We start from the raw sequence: 15661 nt of genomic DNA, 5'->3' as shown, positions 1-15661 counted from the left end.
ACAACCTCACAAACAAAGCTTCCACCACCTCCACATCTCCTCCACAACATCACCTCCTTCCCGCTTTCACAATGAGCGCCGCAACATTGCTCTCCCAGCTCTCCGCCCTCTCCGACTCTCTCAAAACAACAAACACCCTCATCACACGCCTCGCCAAACTCCAATTCCAACCCGGTTCCGAACCCCTCGAAGCACCTTCCGGCGGCCTCGCCCGTCTAGAACTCGCGCAAGAAATCCACGAAACACTCAAAGATTTAGAAGAAGAGCTCGAATTCCTCGCCCAAGAAGCCGAAGACTACCAAACCGATTCCACGCAACGTCGACGTCCCGCAGTAGGAACAGGAACCCACAAAGACGGCGGAGAGGAAGCGCGCATCACAGCAAAAGTCACCCGTTTATCCGAAGATCTCACACATTCCCGACAAGCATTCCGTAACGCGCAGATTTCCGCCAAGTTTGCGAGTGAGGAGGCCAAACGACTGGAAAGGGAAGCGTTGTATGAGGGATATCGGAAAGAAGCCGAATCGAATTCCTCCACGGAACAAAAAGTGGGTGACGCGAGGGAATTACTTTTCGCTGGACGCGGTAAAGCCGCTGCGAGACGAGGATTGAACAAGGACGAAGTTCTCGTCCACGCTTCTGGAGACGTTACGAGTGCTTTGCGGAGAACTCACGATTTATTGTCTACGGAACTTTCCCGCTCGCGATTTGCGCAGGAGACTTTTGATGAGAGTACGGCTGCTCTTGCGCAATTGGGGGAAGATTACAGTAATCTTGATACTTTGCTGAGCAATAGTAAGAATTTACTGGGGACGTTGTTGAGGAGTCAGAAGAGTGATACGTGGTATTTGGAGACTGCGTTTTATATCTTGTTGACGACTTTGTGTTGGTTGGTGTTTCGAAGGATTCTTTAMGGGCCGTTTATAAAATTGCCGCTGTTCTTTTGGAAAGTGGGGTGGTTTCTTGTGAATTGGATTGTGTGGAAGCCGGTGATTGGGGTGCTTTCTGTTGTGGGAATTGTGGGTGGTGGATCTGCTGCTGTGACGAGTACGGGACTTTCCAAAACGGCTGCCATCTCTTCGACAACGAGAGCTCCGCTTATTGTACAGCCGAGCGCTACAGGTCGAGCAGAACCTTTTCCCAGCGGTATGGCTGAAAGGCAAGGCATTCCTGTCGGAGCGGGAGGTGCTGGTGCGAAGAAGGGTCCGGAAGAGGTGTTGAAGGGGAAGATGTCGGAGGAGATTGGGAAGATGGCGGAAGCTAGTGGGAGTGAGGGAGAGCGGGGACAAGACTCTGAGAAGAAGGAGTTGCCGAGGAGAGGTGATGGGACGGTGTTGCAGGAGCGGGGAGATGTGCCGAAGAATCCCAAGAAGAAGAATTTCGAGGCGGATGTGGAGGATGCGAAGCATGAAAAGTTTGTCAAGAGGGACGAGTTGTGATCTACCTCTTATGCGAAGCGAATAATGCACGAATGCATGATTGCCAATGGAATGGAGCGAGGTATTCGACGGGATCTTCACACGCCAGACCCACGACTGCGAGACCGGGATCTCTGCTTCGAATAGGTGGAATGGGCTTTGCTGTTGGCCATCTCTTGCACGAGAGGGATAACGTTGCGAGACGTACTGGGAATACACATGGGCGACATGGTCGTCGGAAACAATGGAACCATGTTAGGTGCGTTGCTCCAACCACATATTGCAAGACACAGCTGTGGCAAGACGGGAGCACACTGGGATCTTGTTGCGAGAGGAGTATAGAGTGGGATCGTCTACCGCCTTCAAAATTTGATAGCTTATCAGAGGCCTGGACGAAGGTCCTCAAGTAAAGACTCATCGGAGTATCGACACCACGTTGAGCTGAAGGTGGAGGGTCAATCGATGCTGGTGGGTTCAAGATCAGACTGCGCGAGGTATGTCTTGGGGTCCTGTCAAGTAATGGCAATCTGTGCAGTAGGTGAGCTCTCTGGTGAAGCTTTTGGGGTCGCTTGTCAAGCTTCGTGATAGACTGTGGTGAGCTGGGATATCCTGACTACGGCCCGCACCTATATCCTCCAGCAAAGCATGTTGTGCTGTCAATCTTACTTCATTCTCTCCTTCTCGGTTCGAGAAGTTACACTCCCTCTGATCAACACTGTAACACGTAAAACAAGGCATTTCATATCGCGACTCTTTCCATTCCTAATTTTACATGGCTTGAAATTCTGCTTCGGCTTCTGAAGTCGACGTCGACACATCGCATTCAAAACTTCACAACAGGGACAAGCCCAAACATCGACACACTTCCACTCTACTTTCCATCCACACCCAGCTCACAATATCACAAATAATCTCCACCGCAGCATCAATGCCACCAGGCCAGACCATCCCAATGGATCTCTCCTTCACCGTCGCCAAGAAGCACTGCTCTCCACAGGACATTGAGCGCCTGGCCTGCGCATACCTCGCCTCCACCGCGACCGTCAACGTACGTCGATACCCCCAAAAAAATCCATCCCCCAATTCCACGCCGCATGCTGACATTCCAAATAGTTCGACGCCGAAAAAGCCGCCAAAGAATTCGGCGGAGGGAATGCCGCGAGTTTCAAGCGCCAGATTTGGGTCATCACCAAGAAAATCAAAGACAACAAGGACGATGATACCTCCTCTGGAGATTTCGGTGGGGGTCATCATCACGAGCCGCCAAACATGACGCCCAAAGCTAAGTAAGGCTGGTGGGGGTAAGAAGCGCAAGGCTGATGATACTCCTGTGGCTTCTGCCCCGAAGAGTTCGGCTAAGAGGGGTAAGAAGGCGCGTGATGAGAATGTTGTTGGTGAGTAGCTACCTTTTTGAAAGATGGGGTTTGATCATTGATGGGAGTTGGGCTAATTGTCATAATCATAGAGGTCAAGACGGAGCCGGAGCCGGAGCAGGAACCAGAGCCTGCCTTGACGAGCGAGTCTGATGGCGAGGGTCTGCTGTTTTGAGTGGCTCTGCTGTAGGTACCTCAATGCATGGGAACGATTAGAGAGCTTCATCGGGGGAAGCTGGAGGGAGGCAGGCGCACATGCAGACAGATTGTAGTCGGCATGTGAAGGTCGCTCATCCTTCTCTGGACCTCAGATTGGACGGCTTGAGCAGGATGTGTCTGTCAGTCACATATGCACATCTGTCGTGGATTCCATGCAGGAAGATGTCCTGGTCCTTCTGGAGCTCCTTCCTGATAGATACTTGGAGGCGAAACATCAGCTATGGATAGCGCCATCCATGGTCACAATGGAAATCATCAAAAGCATCTTTATTGAGGTCCACCATAGTAGAGTGAATGAGATTATCTGCATGCGGTCGACCGATGTCGCCGTCGCTTGTTGCCTGGAGCACGTCTTGCAAAGATTGTGCACGTACCGCGTCCTGTAAATCTTGAGCTGTCTGTCTCCCCTCTCTTTTGTTTGCGATTCTTCTTCCTTCATCACCACGACATCTTCGATCTTCCTTTCCACCCACCACATCTTCCCTCGACTCTTCCAATCACACACCCAACCACAACACCCAACCATCTACCAAACCATCAACATGGCAGCCATCCTCGACGGTGCCTCGGAAGCCGACCTCAAGCGCATGGCCACTCTCTGGCTCTACTCCGACATGACCGTAAGTTTACTCATCACTTCACCTCACTTTTCCCCAAAACCCTCTAATCACATGCACACCCCAAAGGCCACGAACTGGGAGGTCGCCCACGCCGCCTACGACCCAGACAAGAAGACTCAACTCGCCTCCTTCAAGACCGTCYCCAACCGCAGCCTCGCCAAGTACAAGAAGCTCGTCCAGGACGGCAAGTCGGAGGAGACTGCTGCGAAGGCCGGCGGTAGTGCGGCGGCTGCTGCTGGTGGTGGAGAGACTGCTGAGAAGCTCAAGAAGCCTGCTGCTCCTGCCAAGAAGCGCAAGGGCGCTGCTGTCAAGGAGGAACCTGAGGAGGGCGGCGAGGAGGACGCTGAGGCTCTCCCTCCTCCTGTCAAGAAGGCTAGAGCGCCTCGTGCGAAGAAGGGTGCTAAGAAGGAGGTCGCTCCGGAGGAGGTCGCTGCTGGTAGGTACTTACCTTTTCTTCCCTTTCAGTCTAGAGATGCTGGTTTGCTGGAATCAAGCGTCGTCCGAGATACTTCTAGCTGGTTTGATAGCTTCTGTGGAAGAGAGGGTGTACGCTAACAAGTCACAGAGGAGGACGGCGAGGCGGAGGATGAAGTTTTCATTTGAAAACTTCACACGGACGACCGATCCCAAAGAACACTTCTCCTCCGATGGGAAACTTCCAGCAGCTCTTTGAGCATCATCCACCAGGTAAGTCAGGCGTATGATATTTCACATGGAGGATCTTTCAGGGAATTGTGGGGGTCGGTAAGCTCGTGCGACACGGACAGACAGACAGACAAGGAAGCAGGATGAGATTTTTTTCTCGTTGGTGCAGCCCGGGAATCTGAGTGTTGGGAGAAGGAGATGGCAACTTCGCTTCTTCGACACGATTTTTTTTTCCAGCAGTGCGATGAGAGATTTCATCTGGGCAGCCGGAATTATGACAGTTGGGGAGGGGACTTAGATAGGACCTGAAATCATACCAGTGACAGATGACTTCTTTGCAAGGGTTTCGTGATATGTCGAGCTGTTCTACCTTGACCATGCCTTGTTATCCACTATGTATGAGGGTAAGGCGCGCTATTGAAGTCATGATCGTAGAATCAAACCTCCACGCCGATAGCTGATCATATTGGCGATCAGGAGTCTTTCGATGGAGACCAGAAGAGCCCGTAATCCGACGGGAAACCAGCAGCTTATACCTTCCTCTCTATGCACCATTCATTCGAACCCATAGACTTCCACTATGATACTTAGTCTCTAACGCTAAGTGCGAGATATCCTCTGCAGATACTCACATGGCAGAGTATGCAAGCAACATACAAAACTTTCATAGACAAGGATACAGTATACTAAGGATTCCATACCCAGATACTTCTATATAAAACTTCCACATTCTCAATCTCGATCAATCGATTAAACCCTTCATAATCGATCGTCGAAGAAAATGCATAGCATAGCATAGCATAAAGTGCCCACTAGACTCTCCTGCTAGCGATTAACAGCAGCCCGACGTTTCCAGCAATTAAACAGCAAGAAAACAAATCACGAGAATTAAAATCCAGTAAAAAAATTGTCCTCACCTCAGTACTTGTTATTATGTCACTCAGGAATGGAAGACAACAGGGCCAGGGATACCTATCTTATTAGAGGTTCCCGGCCCGGACAAACAATATTCCATTCCGCAGCTGGTCTCTTTTCGCTTACCTTACCTTGCCTTGGCTATTAATTGTAAGAAGATTTGCTGGATATGTAGAAATTACTTCCTAGTTATCATAAAGCGGTAAAATTTCCTGATCATTAGTAAGAAGCTAGAGTAACTTAGTCCGCAGCGATGAATATTAGATATACATATATCCTTCATCTAGGCACATTGAAGAAGAAGCCTACAGAGAAAGACTCGGGTCGTGCGTGGCTTTTATGATGGGAATTTTGATCAAGTCTTCTTGACCTGTGGCGGTACGTCCATCTATATGATTCGATACATTTATCTCTGTCTGTCGCTTCCGGTGGGTTTGAGTGCAAAAGTCTTCGGGATACCTATGATGAAGATAGAGCGACTATCTTTACCTGTAGAAGAACCTGMTACTCAATAGCGGGACTGAAGAAGACACGATATCATCATTGAGATCTTGACTAGTCATCCTGGGCCCATTTCGCACAGTGAACCCAAACGACCGGAAAAATCAGGAAGCCGAAGTCGAAGTCGAAGCCTTGGACAAAGTGAGAGTATCGATTATAGTTACGCTCTCTGTGTATCTCGCCAGCTTCAAGAAGAATCCATATGGTTTTCCGGGTAGGAGGGGTTCGATGCCTCTTTGTGACCAAGACTGCCAGGTCATGTACCTTCTGGCCTACCATAGAATCTGGAATCTGGGCATCAGAAGGAGAGCTGGAGGAGCGGAGGCATTTCAACATCGCGATGAAGGATGTCTTCTTGCTGCTGGGTGCGATGAGGGATCTTGTGAGCTTGCGTCGTCCGACGGGTTTATGTTCCAGAGCTGTTTAGAGCGGTGCAGACGTTGCCAAAAAATTCGCCGTGCCGCCGTGACATTATGTAGAGTCCAGAGGATGATGGGTGGGTACTACATCATTGGTGTTCAATGGATTAGCAGAAGGGGGGATCGATTTGCGTCCATGGTGGTGCGAGCATGCTCCCAAGTACTTGGTATGACTTCGCATAGAAGTTGAAGGGACGTGATGGCGGCATAATTCAATATATATACTTAGGACGACGCTTGCAGGCCACGCTTGAGGAAGAAGACTGCATGGCGGAAGACTCTACGTCGCTATGACCGAGTTGCGAGGGCTTTCGATACTGCGATCAGGTCAGTATCGACGGGGCTCCTGGCAGCTCTTCGATTGGTATCAAGAATTGTACTGTGCTAGGAGTCTGCACAACTGCCACGTCGACAACGACGCGGCCTTCCTTCGCGACGTAATATGGAGTCCCAAGGATGAGACGTGCTACATCTTTGATTTCAAAGGCGCGGCGCTGGACACGCCGCCTTCACAGATGCCAGCCGTGTGTTCTTGTTTCAATTGGGCGGGCTTCTGGGTGGCAGCTCGATGGATGAAGGGAATATGGTGTCTGATTCGGCGACTGTAGCAACACGTCGTGGGATGTCTGCTTCTAGTATTCAGCCAATGTTGAAAGGTCGAGCATTAGGACTGCGACATCAAGATTAGCAGCTCTACGGTCCTGGTATGTCTGACGGCACGGTTCTGCTGTTGTAGAGCCCCTCCGGTCTTTCCACTGCTTGCTCGAAGACCGCAACGTAGACTGCGAAGCAAACACTTCGACCGCGGAAATCTTGATCACATTTCTCAGCTGTAGTCTCAAGCATTGTCTCAGCTCGTCTCAATTCTCTGAGCCAACTTGGAGGTTGAAGGGAAATCCCGCGCTCTGGGTACTGCGTCTTGGTCCCCTTTCCGGCAGCTGACCGCCGTCGGTGTTCAGGAGAGAGAGCCATGTCTCAAGATGGCCGAAAGAAAGGGGAGGCCCGTCAAGCTCTCAAGAGGAGGATTTGAGTAGACCTATCTCCAGATCAGAGTGTATTACCCTTGGACCGCTTGATCACCCGCACGCATGTCCCGGCCAAAGCTCCCTTCAGGGGCGCCTCTGCAGCTGCCAAGCCCACGCGCTAAGACCTTGTAGGGTAATAATAATTCTTGCCTACGCAGTTGCGGAGATCAACCTCAAACTCCACTGGAGGAAAAACCTCAGCTTCGCAAGATGGCTTCGATTCGAGGTCATGAGGTCGTGCATAGCGATGATGGCAAGTACCATATACGACTGGGAAACGCCATCACGGAGCCCAAGACCAAGATACGAGGATCTTCCGTTGCGGTGTTCCACGGAACCATGTTGAAGCTCAAGGTCGAAGCAACTAACTCTGCAACTGACGGGCGGTATAGGATGGTGTACCGACCATCTGTCTCGCCGCCGAGCGGGTCAGACTCCAGCAGTGTCCTCAACGAGCAGTTGCCAGCGCATGGTGTTCCCGATCATACTATCGAGCAACAGGTCAGTACAAGCTCAATGTGTGTGCCACTCTTCTGACATGCCTTAGACCTTCGCGCCACGCACCGTGTCTCCGCAACCAGACGGCCTCCAGGACGTCGTTGCGCCTGTCTACGAAGAAGGCGAGGAGATTATCGTCAAGATCTTCACGGTGTGAGTCGAGCTTCCTCCGTGAATATCCCTCCTCACCTGCTAAACTTCTGCAGCGGCCACTCGAGTTGGAGTCGCGCGAATGTTGAGATCGCATCCCTCAAGTGCCTCACACAACACCAATGCCAGCATGCGCCTACATATCTAGGCGACTTCGATAACAGACGTGCCGGTCCCAGGGGCGAAGTCGTACGCTATGTGCTCATGTCGAAGCTGCCGGGCTACGCTCTGGCCGACAGCGAAGACTGGAAAGATGAGGGTACGGAAGGAAAAGTGAGAAGCGCTTTCGCAACGGCGATCGAGTAAGTGCCACACCGGGTTGAAATGGAATGAAAGCTGATGGATACCACGCAGCGCCGTGCATTCTTGTTGCGTTGACAACGACTCCCACATGGGTCGCAACGTCCTCTGGAGCGAAGAAGAGGAAAAGGGTTACATTGTCGATTTCGAACGCGCGATCTTCTATACTTCGTCGTCTAAGATCCCTGCGGTCTACTCGGATTTCGACTGGTGGAACATCGACAACTGATAAGGAATGAATGTTTGGGCGTGAAGGAACGTGAGGGAATGGTATTGGCCGGGCGAAGATTGGAATTGTATTGGCACCCTGTGATCGACTTGGTGGTATTTGGAACCCTCATGGGCTTCTGGACACTACCTTTCCTGCGAGCAGATCAGCACTGACACGATTAATGAGATCGTACTTGAAATGCCGTGTGGTTAAAAGTTTAGTCGTGGAATGCACGAGATACAAGCGATACCAAAAGAAAGCGTGACTTTCACCAACACTGCGCTGCATGACAAGTCAGCTTTGTAACTGGTAGAAAGATTCAATTTCTGTGGTCGACTGATTCGAGAGGAGGTCTCCACGACGACTTCGCCGCCGATTGGGCGTATACATTAAGCTATCCGAAAGGTTCAGGAGATGAAGCACAAGCAGTCCACGCCGACGTAAAAGACGAACAGCGGATACACTGCCAATGATACTCTGTTCTTGACAACGCCGCTCCCGCCCAGAATGCTAACTCCAGCAGCTAGAGACCAGAGACCCAGAACGATGTAGACCGGTATACGAACGATGGTGGGTATTCCAAGCGCGCTGAGTAATGAGGCAATGACCATTGGGAAGAGTGTGTAGCCGATGATGCATACAGACTGGAAGAAGGAGCTAGACGATTCATCAGCGTAATGTCCGTAGATCTTCAAGGGGTGACTTACATGTTGCCTCCCAGAAGCTTGATTTGCAGCGTAACGACCGCTTCGCCGATCCAGATCATAGCAAATACACCACTGAAGACGAGCGAACGCTGGTCTGCTCTTGCGTTCAGACTCAGCAAAAATGAGAGAAGTAGGCAAAAGAGCAGAGGTCCCCTGCGAGATCATTAGTCCCCAGTCAACCAGAAATGTGCCCATCACAACATACCAAAGATCCCAATCTCTCAGCCCTTCGCTCATCCCTCCCTGCAGTACAGTGTCTGCGTCCGGCCATCTGCCCACCAAACCTCTGACTTGTTGGGCCATTCCTTGCTCTTCCGCACCCTCGGCCCGCGACATCATGCCACCCAGCAAGTACTTTGGATAAAGCACCTGTCGCATCTTCTCCCATACTGCCAGAAGATCTCGTCTAAGAGTCTCCCAAACAGTTTCGTCGATTGTGTCCACTGGAGCCCGCCTGTCTTCACCAGCTACTGCTGAGTTGAGATATCCTTGCGCATTGTTGGCCGCTCGTGTATTTTGGTTGGCTTGTGTTGAACTGATGTTGCCCGTCAGGGGAGCTCGATCGGAGGAATTGATGGGGTCGTCCATGTCGTCTAATGTGGCTAGATGGCCTGTCAGGTAATTGCCGCAATCGAGTCGTTCGTCTATTGTCCTCACCATCATCAGGGTCAATCAGGTCGTCCTCCTCCACTGGGTTGTCATAAGATTCATAGGGATTAGCAGTCCTTGCGCTACCACCGCCTGTTCCTGGTAGCATGGCGGCCATGATYTTCTCTTGTTGGTCTTGTTTTGGAGCTGCCGGTGATCTGTTGGGTAATAAGATGGTCCAATTCAATGCGTGTGACGTTCATTCGAAAGCTGGCACGTTGAAGCCAGGAACGCGATCTCGGATGTCGCGCCTGATTCTCCCCGACCTCACCCATGATTGGCTAGCCGGATGGGGAAGTCATCCGATCGTCCTCCAAGGCTCGTTCTTGCTCCCAGCTCTATCAAGTTCTTTTTCATCGCCAGACCGTTTAACGCGGAAATATTCACATTTCATCGTCGAATTTGCCCCTCACGTCGTGTAGTCTTTACATCTTCTCATTTCGGCAGGATATGTTCAGGGTTAGGGTTGGGGTAGTCTCCACTGCTGACTTCTTGTCCGATGTTCTCGGAGGGCAGCAGAGAAGATGACACAGAATAATCTAGCATGTTTTATCCTGGCTATCGTGCAATCTTAGAGGTGTAAGATTCTTCTCGTACTTGGTCCTTCACGATTCAGGACAAACAGCTTCACGAAATTCGGCAATGTGAAAGGGAAGCATGCGCGGGACCAGACATCATGGATACGCTGTCTACTCGAGGCCTCAAATGAATACATGCTGTCAGGATCGCCTCCAAAACGCATGATTAAAGAATATCACATGCAATGCACACAATTATCTTTCTCTTCATGCTATATCTCCTCAATCTCTCTCCCTCACTTCTCCAGCCACAGCCCGACACAACTCTACCCGAACCCCAGCACCACTGAGGACATCAATCCACATCCTCTGCGTATCACTCAGCCGATCATTCTCACTCTTCACCTCACTAAACATGACCTCCCCCTTCCCTTTCCGTTCTTCGTCATTCGTAAACTCCCTCCAAAGAAATAGATCTGGTACACCGCCGCCTCGTTGTCCATACTCCTGCGCTAGAGTCTTCATCACAGTCCCCAAAGCCTGTCCCTCAAAGCACTCCGCAATTTCCAGCAAATCGCTCAACTCAAACGCCCAGTCCAACCCCACTACACAAGTCTTCCTCTCGCTATGTTCCTCCCATATTCGCCTGATGATAGATCCCGCTTCTCCGTTTGCAATTTCGTTGAGTCGTGCGTTCACTTCGCTGATCCTAGAAGGGTAGAAGGCATCCGTGTGTAGGTCCAGCGGGCACGTCTGATATGCAGTTTGAAAGACGTTTGGAATGTAGAGAAACAAGACGTCATAGAAGAGGTAAGCAAACAGTGTGCGGATGATCCCAGACTCGCAGTGGTAGCCTTTCCAGCCTAGGGCGCGGTAGGAGGAGAGACACATTTCCTCAACGGAGCATTCGGGTTGAACCTGCTCCACGTTCGAGGCCACCTCCTGCTTGACATCGCTCCCGTCCTGGTCTTCTTCGCCTTTGCGAACGACAGGTGCAGGATCTAGCCATATCGTCTTCGTGCTCCTCCGACCCTGCTCGCTATTTCTTCTCGCCGAGACAGCACGTACGATCTGAGTCCCGCTGAAAGTCCTCTCCACAGCTTTCGTCAGGCGTACATGTTCGAAATCGTGTTGTAACCGCTTCGCTATCTTCAGAGACTTTTCGATCTTTGTAGTTCGCTTTTGTAAGTCTCGGTGGAAGATCATGTGTGTCAGCTGGTCTTGTAGTCCCTGCTCACAAGTCTCAAGCGCAACACGCTTAAAGTGCTTCTTCTTCGCGTCAATATCCTTGCATGTAGCCGGCGAGGGCAAGTGGAGGTGCATATAGTGCTCCTCAAGTAACGCTTTTCGTTGATACCAGTCGCCTCTCCGGGAGGTGTGGAACAGTCGTTGATCGAGCAGTTCAGAGAGTACCGCATGTTCGCGCGCATGATCTTTGAGTTTCCCCAGAACGTATGCAGCTTTGTGAACGATGCGAGTGTAAACCCAAGCGGGAGAGAGGCGGCGGAGATAGGCACCTTCACCGGTGCTATAAATGCTGTCTTCCTTTCTTTGTTCGTCTGCGAGAAGGACGAGCCATCGGGGATGGACTTCATCSAAAATGTCAAGGATTGTTTGCAAATCGTCCTTCGTCGTCGGGCCGTTGAACTCAAGAAGATTGTCAACTCTGAACTGCGTTCGCACAGCAGCTTCAAATTCGAGAAGGAGAGAGYGCGATGGGAAGATGTTCGCCGACCGGGAGACGATATATTCCGGAAAGTTGCGGCGGGCGATCCGAGCGAGGATGATGGTTGTCAGGGACTTTTCAGTCCACTCGGTGGAATGATAGAACACGAGGTGAACGCGCTCGAAGAGTTTGAGAGTCGTCAGGGAGAGACGGATGCAAGGGCCTGTCTCTGCCAGGATCTTCTCTACAAAGTGTGCATCTCGGTTCTCCCGTCCTACTGGTGTGACATCTCTACTGGAGTCGTCGGCCGGGCCCGATTCGTAAGATGCTGTGGTTTCTTCTGTGTTTGAACGTTTCAAGCCCACGAATCCTGAAMGTGCTGTTTGTTGGCCACTAGATTTCCTAAAAGCTCGAAGCAAATCTTTCTTGTTCTTCCCCTGTACTTTGGCATCTTTCGCAAGAGCCTTTAACTCATCAAGTAGAAGGAGTGAAGACGCTTCCTCGAGTGTCTTGATGCAATCTTGCGAGCGATCTGCAAAGGAGAAGCTCTTACCTAACGTTGTTCCTTCTGGTGGTTCTAGCTCGCCAGGATTATCCTGAGGTTGCGATGGATGCAGTGGCAACTCTTTCACCGCCTGTAAGTCATCGACCGCATTCTGTAAATCTGCGATATCACTGTGATAGCCCAGTCGGTTGATACGATGCCAGCTCGAGGTCTTTCTCAGGAACAGCCTCACATATAGGTATTGTGCTTCGTAACTGAGATCCCGCCATTGCTGGAAGACAACGTGCTCGGCCTCGTCGAACAGGTGACTTTCATCCTCGAGAACCGTCTCCAATGCCAGATTAAAGGCATCCACATATATCGAGCTCTTCCCTTTGACCCATTTCCGCTCTCCGAGACGCTCATTCAACCCGTTCTCGGCCTGCTCGGCGGCACGAGATGCTTCGTATGCTTCGATGGCTTCCTTGTCCGTCTCAATGGGAGGCAGAGCAGTTTCGAGATCGGTTTGATGGTTTCGCGCCTCAACTTCGAGGCTCTCACTCTCACTATCTTCCTCTGAGTCTGGAATCACATCTCTTCGAGCCGTCTTCTTGGGACTCCTTCGCACGAAGTTGGAGATGTCCCGTTTCAGCCGTTTTGCAGGTGGCGAGGCGAAGTCGTCGGCGTCGTCAGCGTCGAACTTGGTTGATTTTGGGTGGGATATCTTCTTTCCAAGCATTGCATTGTGTTTGGATGGAGAGGCCTTGCTCTCCTGCAGCATGATGCTCAAATTGTTGAAATCATGACATCTTCATAGAGACGATGCACATTTGAAGATCGCTTGCAGGTYGCGTCCTTGTACGACGCGGGGAATCGCGAAATAGGAGCGATCGCGGTCGAATCTTCATCTCCATCTCCAGCCGAATCTCACGACATCTGCATTCGACATCTGTAAAGGGGTGCCGAGAAGCGGCAACATCGTATGCGACACAAGCACAGGATATATATCTATCGTCAGCAAGGTCGGTCTAGATCAATATCTAATCATCCTTGTTCCCAGGTCTCGTGAACACTTCAGTCCCCCAGAAACTATGACGTAGCRGTCGTCCCTCCGCTCCACTATCTCACATCCCAGAATCTCGAGATCCCTCCAACACCACAAACCATGCAGCTGATCCCGAGCCTTCCAACCTCAATCCTACTCTCAACCTTGCTGCTCACAAGTAGCGCTCAACTCCAGCAACCCATGGCCGGCATCCAGCTTCCACCCGCTTCTTCAACATCGCCTCCACCACCAAACAACGATGTAATCCTCTCAGACGTTCTCGGCACGAATCGTCTCATCAACATTTTTGCTGGCTTCACTCGTGACATTCTTCAAATCTCCACCCGTCTGGAGACATCTTCTCAAAATACCACTGTTCTCGCCCCTCTGAACTCCGCTGTTCAGGCTCTTCCCCGGAAACCATGGGAGGATCCACGAGATTACGAGGCTCTAGGCACGCAAGCATACGATGGCAAAGATGGAGAAGAGCGCGCACATAAGAACCTCAGGAGATTTGTCGAGGCGCATGTTGTCCCTAAACATCCATGGGAAGAGGGCGAGAAAGTCGAGACTTTGGGTGGCGGGRAGGTGTGGTGGGAGATGAAGGATGGCAAGAAAGTGGTGATGCCTGAGGGCGTGGAAGTCGAGGGAGCTGCGCGAAGGGTTGGAAATGGAGAGGTCTGGACGCTGAAGGGAGTGTTGAAGTATGCTTGAATTGAATTACGTGGAAACGAATTATGAGTGGTGAGGGCATCTGGGCAGTGACACGATCTGAAGCGGAGAGTGACGTTCTCTCATGTATATATAAATTCAGCTCATAAGAGTCTCTCCAAGCTGTGTTCGGGTTCCAGCACTTGGAAGTCCCGCAGGTGAGCTGAGATCGTAGCTAATAGATCGGTAACTTTCACACTGCCAGCTGTGAAACGTTCTCAGACACACTCCCTGGTGCTCTTTGCATCGCAATGTCAGGCGGCATGTCCAGCTCGGCTTGATCTGCCGTCCTTTTAATCCCCGCTGCCGTCGCAGAAAGTGGCTTCTTGATTTCAATCTTCTCGCCCTCGACTTTCCCTTTCACCATCGCCTTGCTTGCTGCTTTTCTCTCCGCCTTGGTCATCTTTGGTTTCTCGAAAGCACCAATCTCTAACCTCTCATCAACCTTTTTCGCCAGCGCTTCAAATTCCTCATACCCCAGCGCCTTGCACATCCCACTATAGCTCTTCGAAGCCATCATGGTCTTGTAGACTTGCTGCTTTCCGGGAATCATCTGGCCGAGAAGGTACTTTGTATTTCCCCATCGATTTTCCACCTCCATTGCGGTCTTGACATACTCCTTCACGACCTCCTCCCACTCCGCCTTACCACCAGCCCTAAACACCGAAGGGTTGGTCTCGGCGGCCGTGGCAATCATTGCTCCGTCCGCACCATATTCTTTCATGAGCTCCATTGCTTCGTCCCGACTGTAGACATCACCATTCATCACACAAGCCACACCAGCTTCGTGWCACACGTCCACCACCACTTTCAACTGGTCTCTGATGGCTCGTTCTCTGGGCCTCATCGGTGTAGTACGGCAATGTACCGTAAGTCCAGTAATCCCCGTAGCACATAGCTTCCTCACGAGCTCTTCCGTCTCAGCCGCAGTGTCGAGAATTCGAATCTTCACGCTGATACCAATCTCAAAGACCTCTCCAACGTGCTTGACGAGCGCCTCAAGAATGGAGCACAGCTTCTCCGGGGTTTTCAACAAGGCAGCACCCATTCCTCCACTCGTGCTGAAAGGTTTTGGACATCCCGCATTTACATCAATCCCGGCGACATCTCCAGCAATAATCTTCGCAGCCTCCACCGCTGTCTCCGGATTTGCGGTTCCCATCTGATAGATGAGCTCCTTACCTTCTCTTTCCGGATGAAGGCGGTAAATAATGCTTTCTCTCTGATCGGGGTGTAAGCTCGGGTTTTTGGCACCATTCGAAGATATTCTTGTAAAGTCCACGGTCTTTGTGATTGGGTTGAAATGTCGAGTGGTTCCTATCAATGCCTTGTCGATTGTTTCTGGGCCCCAGACCAGGTCTGCGCCGTATTTGAGGGCCAGGAGACGCGAAGGGAGTTCACCACTGCGGACCATGGGTGCCAGGACAATTTTTTGACGATAGTCGACTCCATTTTTAGGAATTGGGACACGCTTTGCTGTGGCGGCCATTGCACGGAGCATGGGTTGGAATTGGCGAGGAAGGATCTTGATGGGCACGACTTCACACTCTGGAGGCTACTTCCATCCAAGTGTGAAAATGTTTTGAAA

General features: G+C 51.2%; 8 protein-coding genes; 5 read left to right on the top strand and 3 right to left on the bottom strand.

The window, feature by feature from the left end:
- Positions 1-71: 71 nt before the first annotated feature.
- Positions 72-1439, top strand: RCC_03556 (uncharacterized protein; the record flags this gene model as incomplete). The annotated part of the gene is made up of 1 exon (XM_023768842.1): positions 72-1439. One exon carries the CDS (start codon positions 72-74, stop codon positions 1437-1439), a length of 1368 nt encoding a protein of 455 aa, XP_023624610.1.
- Positions 1440-2370: 931 nt separating this feature from the next.
- Positions 2371-2708, top strand: RCC_03555 (uncharacterized protein; the record flags this gene model as incomplete). XM_023768841.1 has 2 exons in its annotated part: positions 2371-2466; positions 2532-2708. 2 exons carry the CDS (start codon positions 2371-2373, stop codon positions 2706-2708), a joined length of 273 nt encoding a protein of 90 aa, XP_023624609.1.
- Positions 2709-3552: 844 nt separating this feature from the next.
- Positions 3553-4233, top strand: RCC_03554 (uncharacterized protein; the record flags this gene model as incomplete). XM_023768840.1 has 3 exons in its annotated part: positions 3553-3630; positions 3697-4066; positions 4196-4233. The coding sequence occupies 3 exons, from the start codon at positions 3553-3555 to the stop codon at positions 4231-4233; spliced, it is 486 nt and encodes a 161-aa protein (XP_023624608.1).
- Positions 4234-7345: 3112 nt separating this feature from the next.
- RCC_03553 (uncharacterized protein) lies at positions 7346-8312 on the top strand (the record flags this gene model as incomplete). XM_023768839.1 has 4 exons in its annotated part: positions 7346-7636; positions 7728-7786; positions 7840-8085; positions 8138-8312. The coding sequence occupies 4 exons, from the start codon at positions 7346-7348 to the stop codon at positions 8310-8312; spliced, it is 771 nt and encodes a 256-aa protein (XP_023624607.1).
- A 389-nt stretch (positions 8313-8701) lies between these two features.
- RCC_03552 (probable Yip1 domain protein) lies at positions 8702-9767 on the bottom strand (the record flags this gene model as incomplete). XM_023768838.1 has 4 exons in its annotated part: positions 8702-8951; positions 9002-9154; positions 9207-9603; positions 9659-9767. 4 exons carry the CDS (start codon positions 9765-9767, stop codon positions 8702-8704), a joined length of 909 nt encoding a protein of 302 aa, XP_023624606.1.
- A 682-nt stretch (positions 9768-10449) lies between these two features.
- On the bottom strand, positions 10450-13056 carry RCC_03551 (uncharacterized protein; the record flags this gene model as incomplete). The annotated part of the gene is made up of 1 exon (XM_023768837.1): positions 10450-13056. One exon carries the CDS (start codon positions 13054-13056, stop codon positions 10450-10452), a length of 2607 nt encoding a protein of 868 aa, XP_023624605.1.
- Positions 13057-13482: 426 nt separating this feature from the next.
- On the top strand, positions 13483-14076 carry RCC_03550 (related to FAS1 domain-containing protein precursor; the record flags this gene model as incomplete). The annotated part of the gene is made up of 1 exon (XM_023768836.1): positions 13483-14076. One exon carries the CDS (start codon positions 13483-13485, stop codon positions 14074-14076), a length of 594 nt encoding a protein of 197 aa, XP_023624604.1.
- Positions 14077-14266: 190 nt separating this feature from the next.
- On the bottom strand, positions 14267-15574 carry RCC_03549 (related to tRNA dihydrouridine synthase; the record flags this gene model as incomplete). The annotated part of the gene is made up of 1 exon (XM_023768835.1): positions 14267-15574. One exon carries the CDS (start codon positions 15572-15574, stop codon positions 14267-14269), a length of 1308 nt encoding a protein of 435 aa, XP_023624603.1.
- Positions 15575-15661: the final 87 nt, after the last annotated feature.

This window comes from Ramularia collo-cygni (genome assembly GCF_900074925.1).
Source record: "Ramularia collo-cygni strain URUG2 genome assembly, contig: RCC_scaffold04, whole genome shotgun sequence".
NCBI lineage: Eukaryota > Fungi > Ascomycota > Dothideomycetes > Mycosphaerellales > Mycosphaerellaceae > Ramularia > Ramularia collo-cygni.
This window is presented reverse-complemented; position numbering and strand designations above follow the sequence as displayed.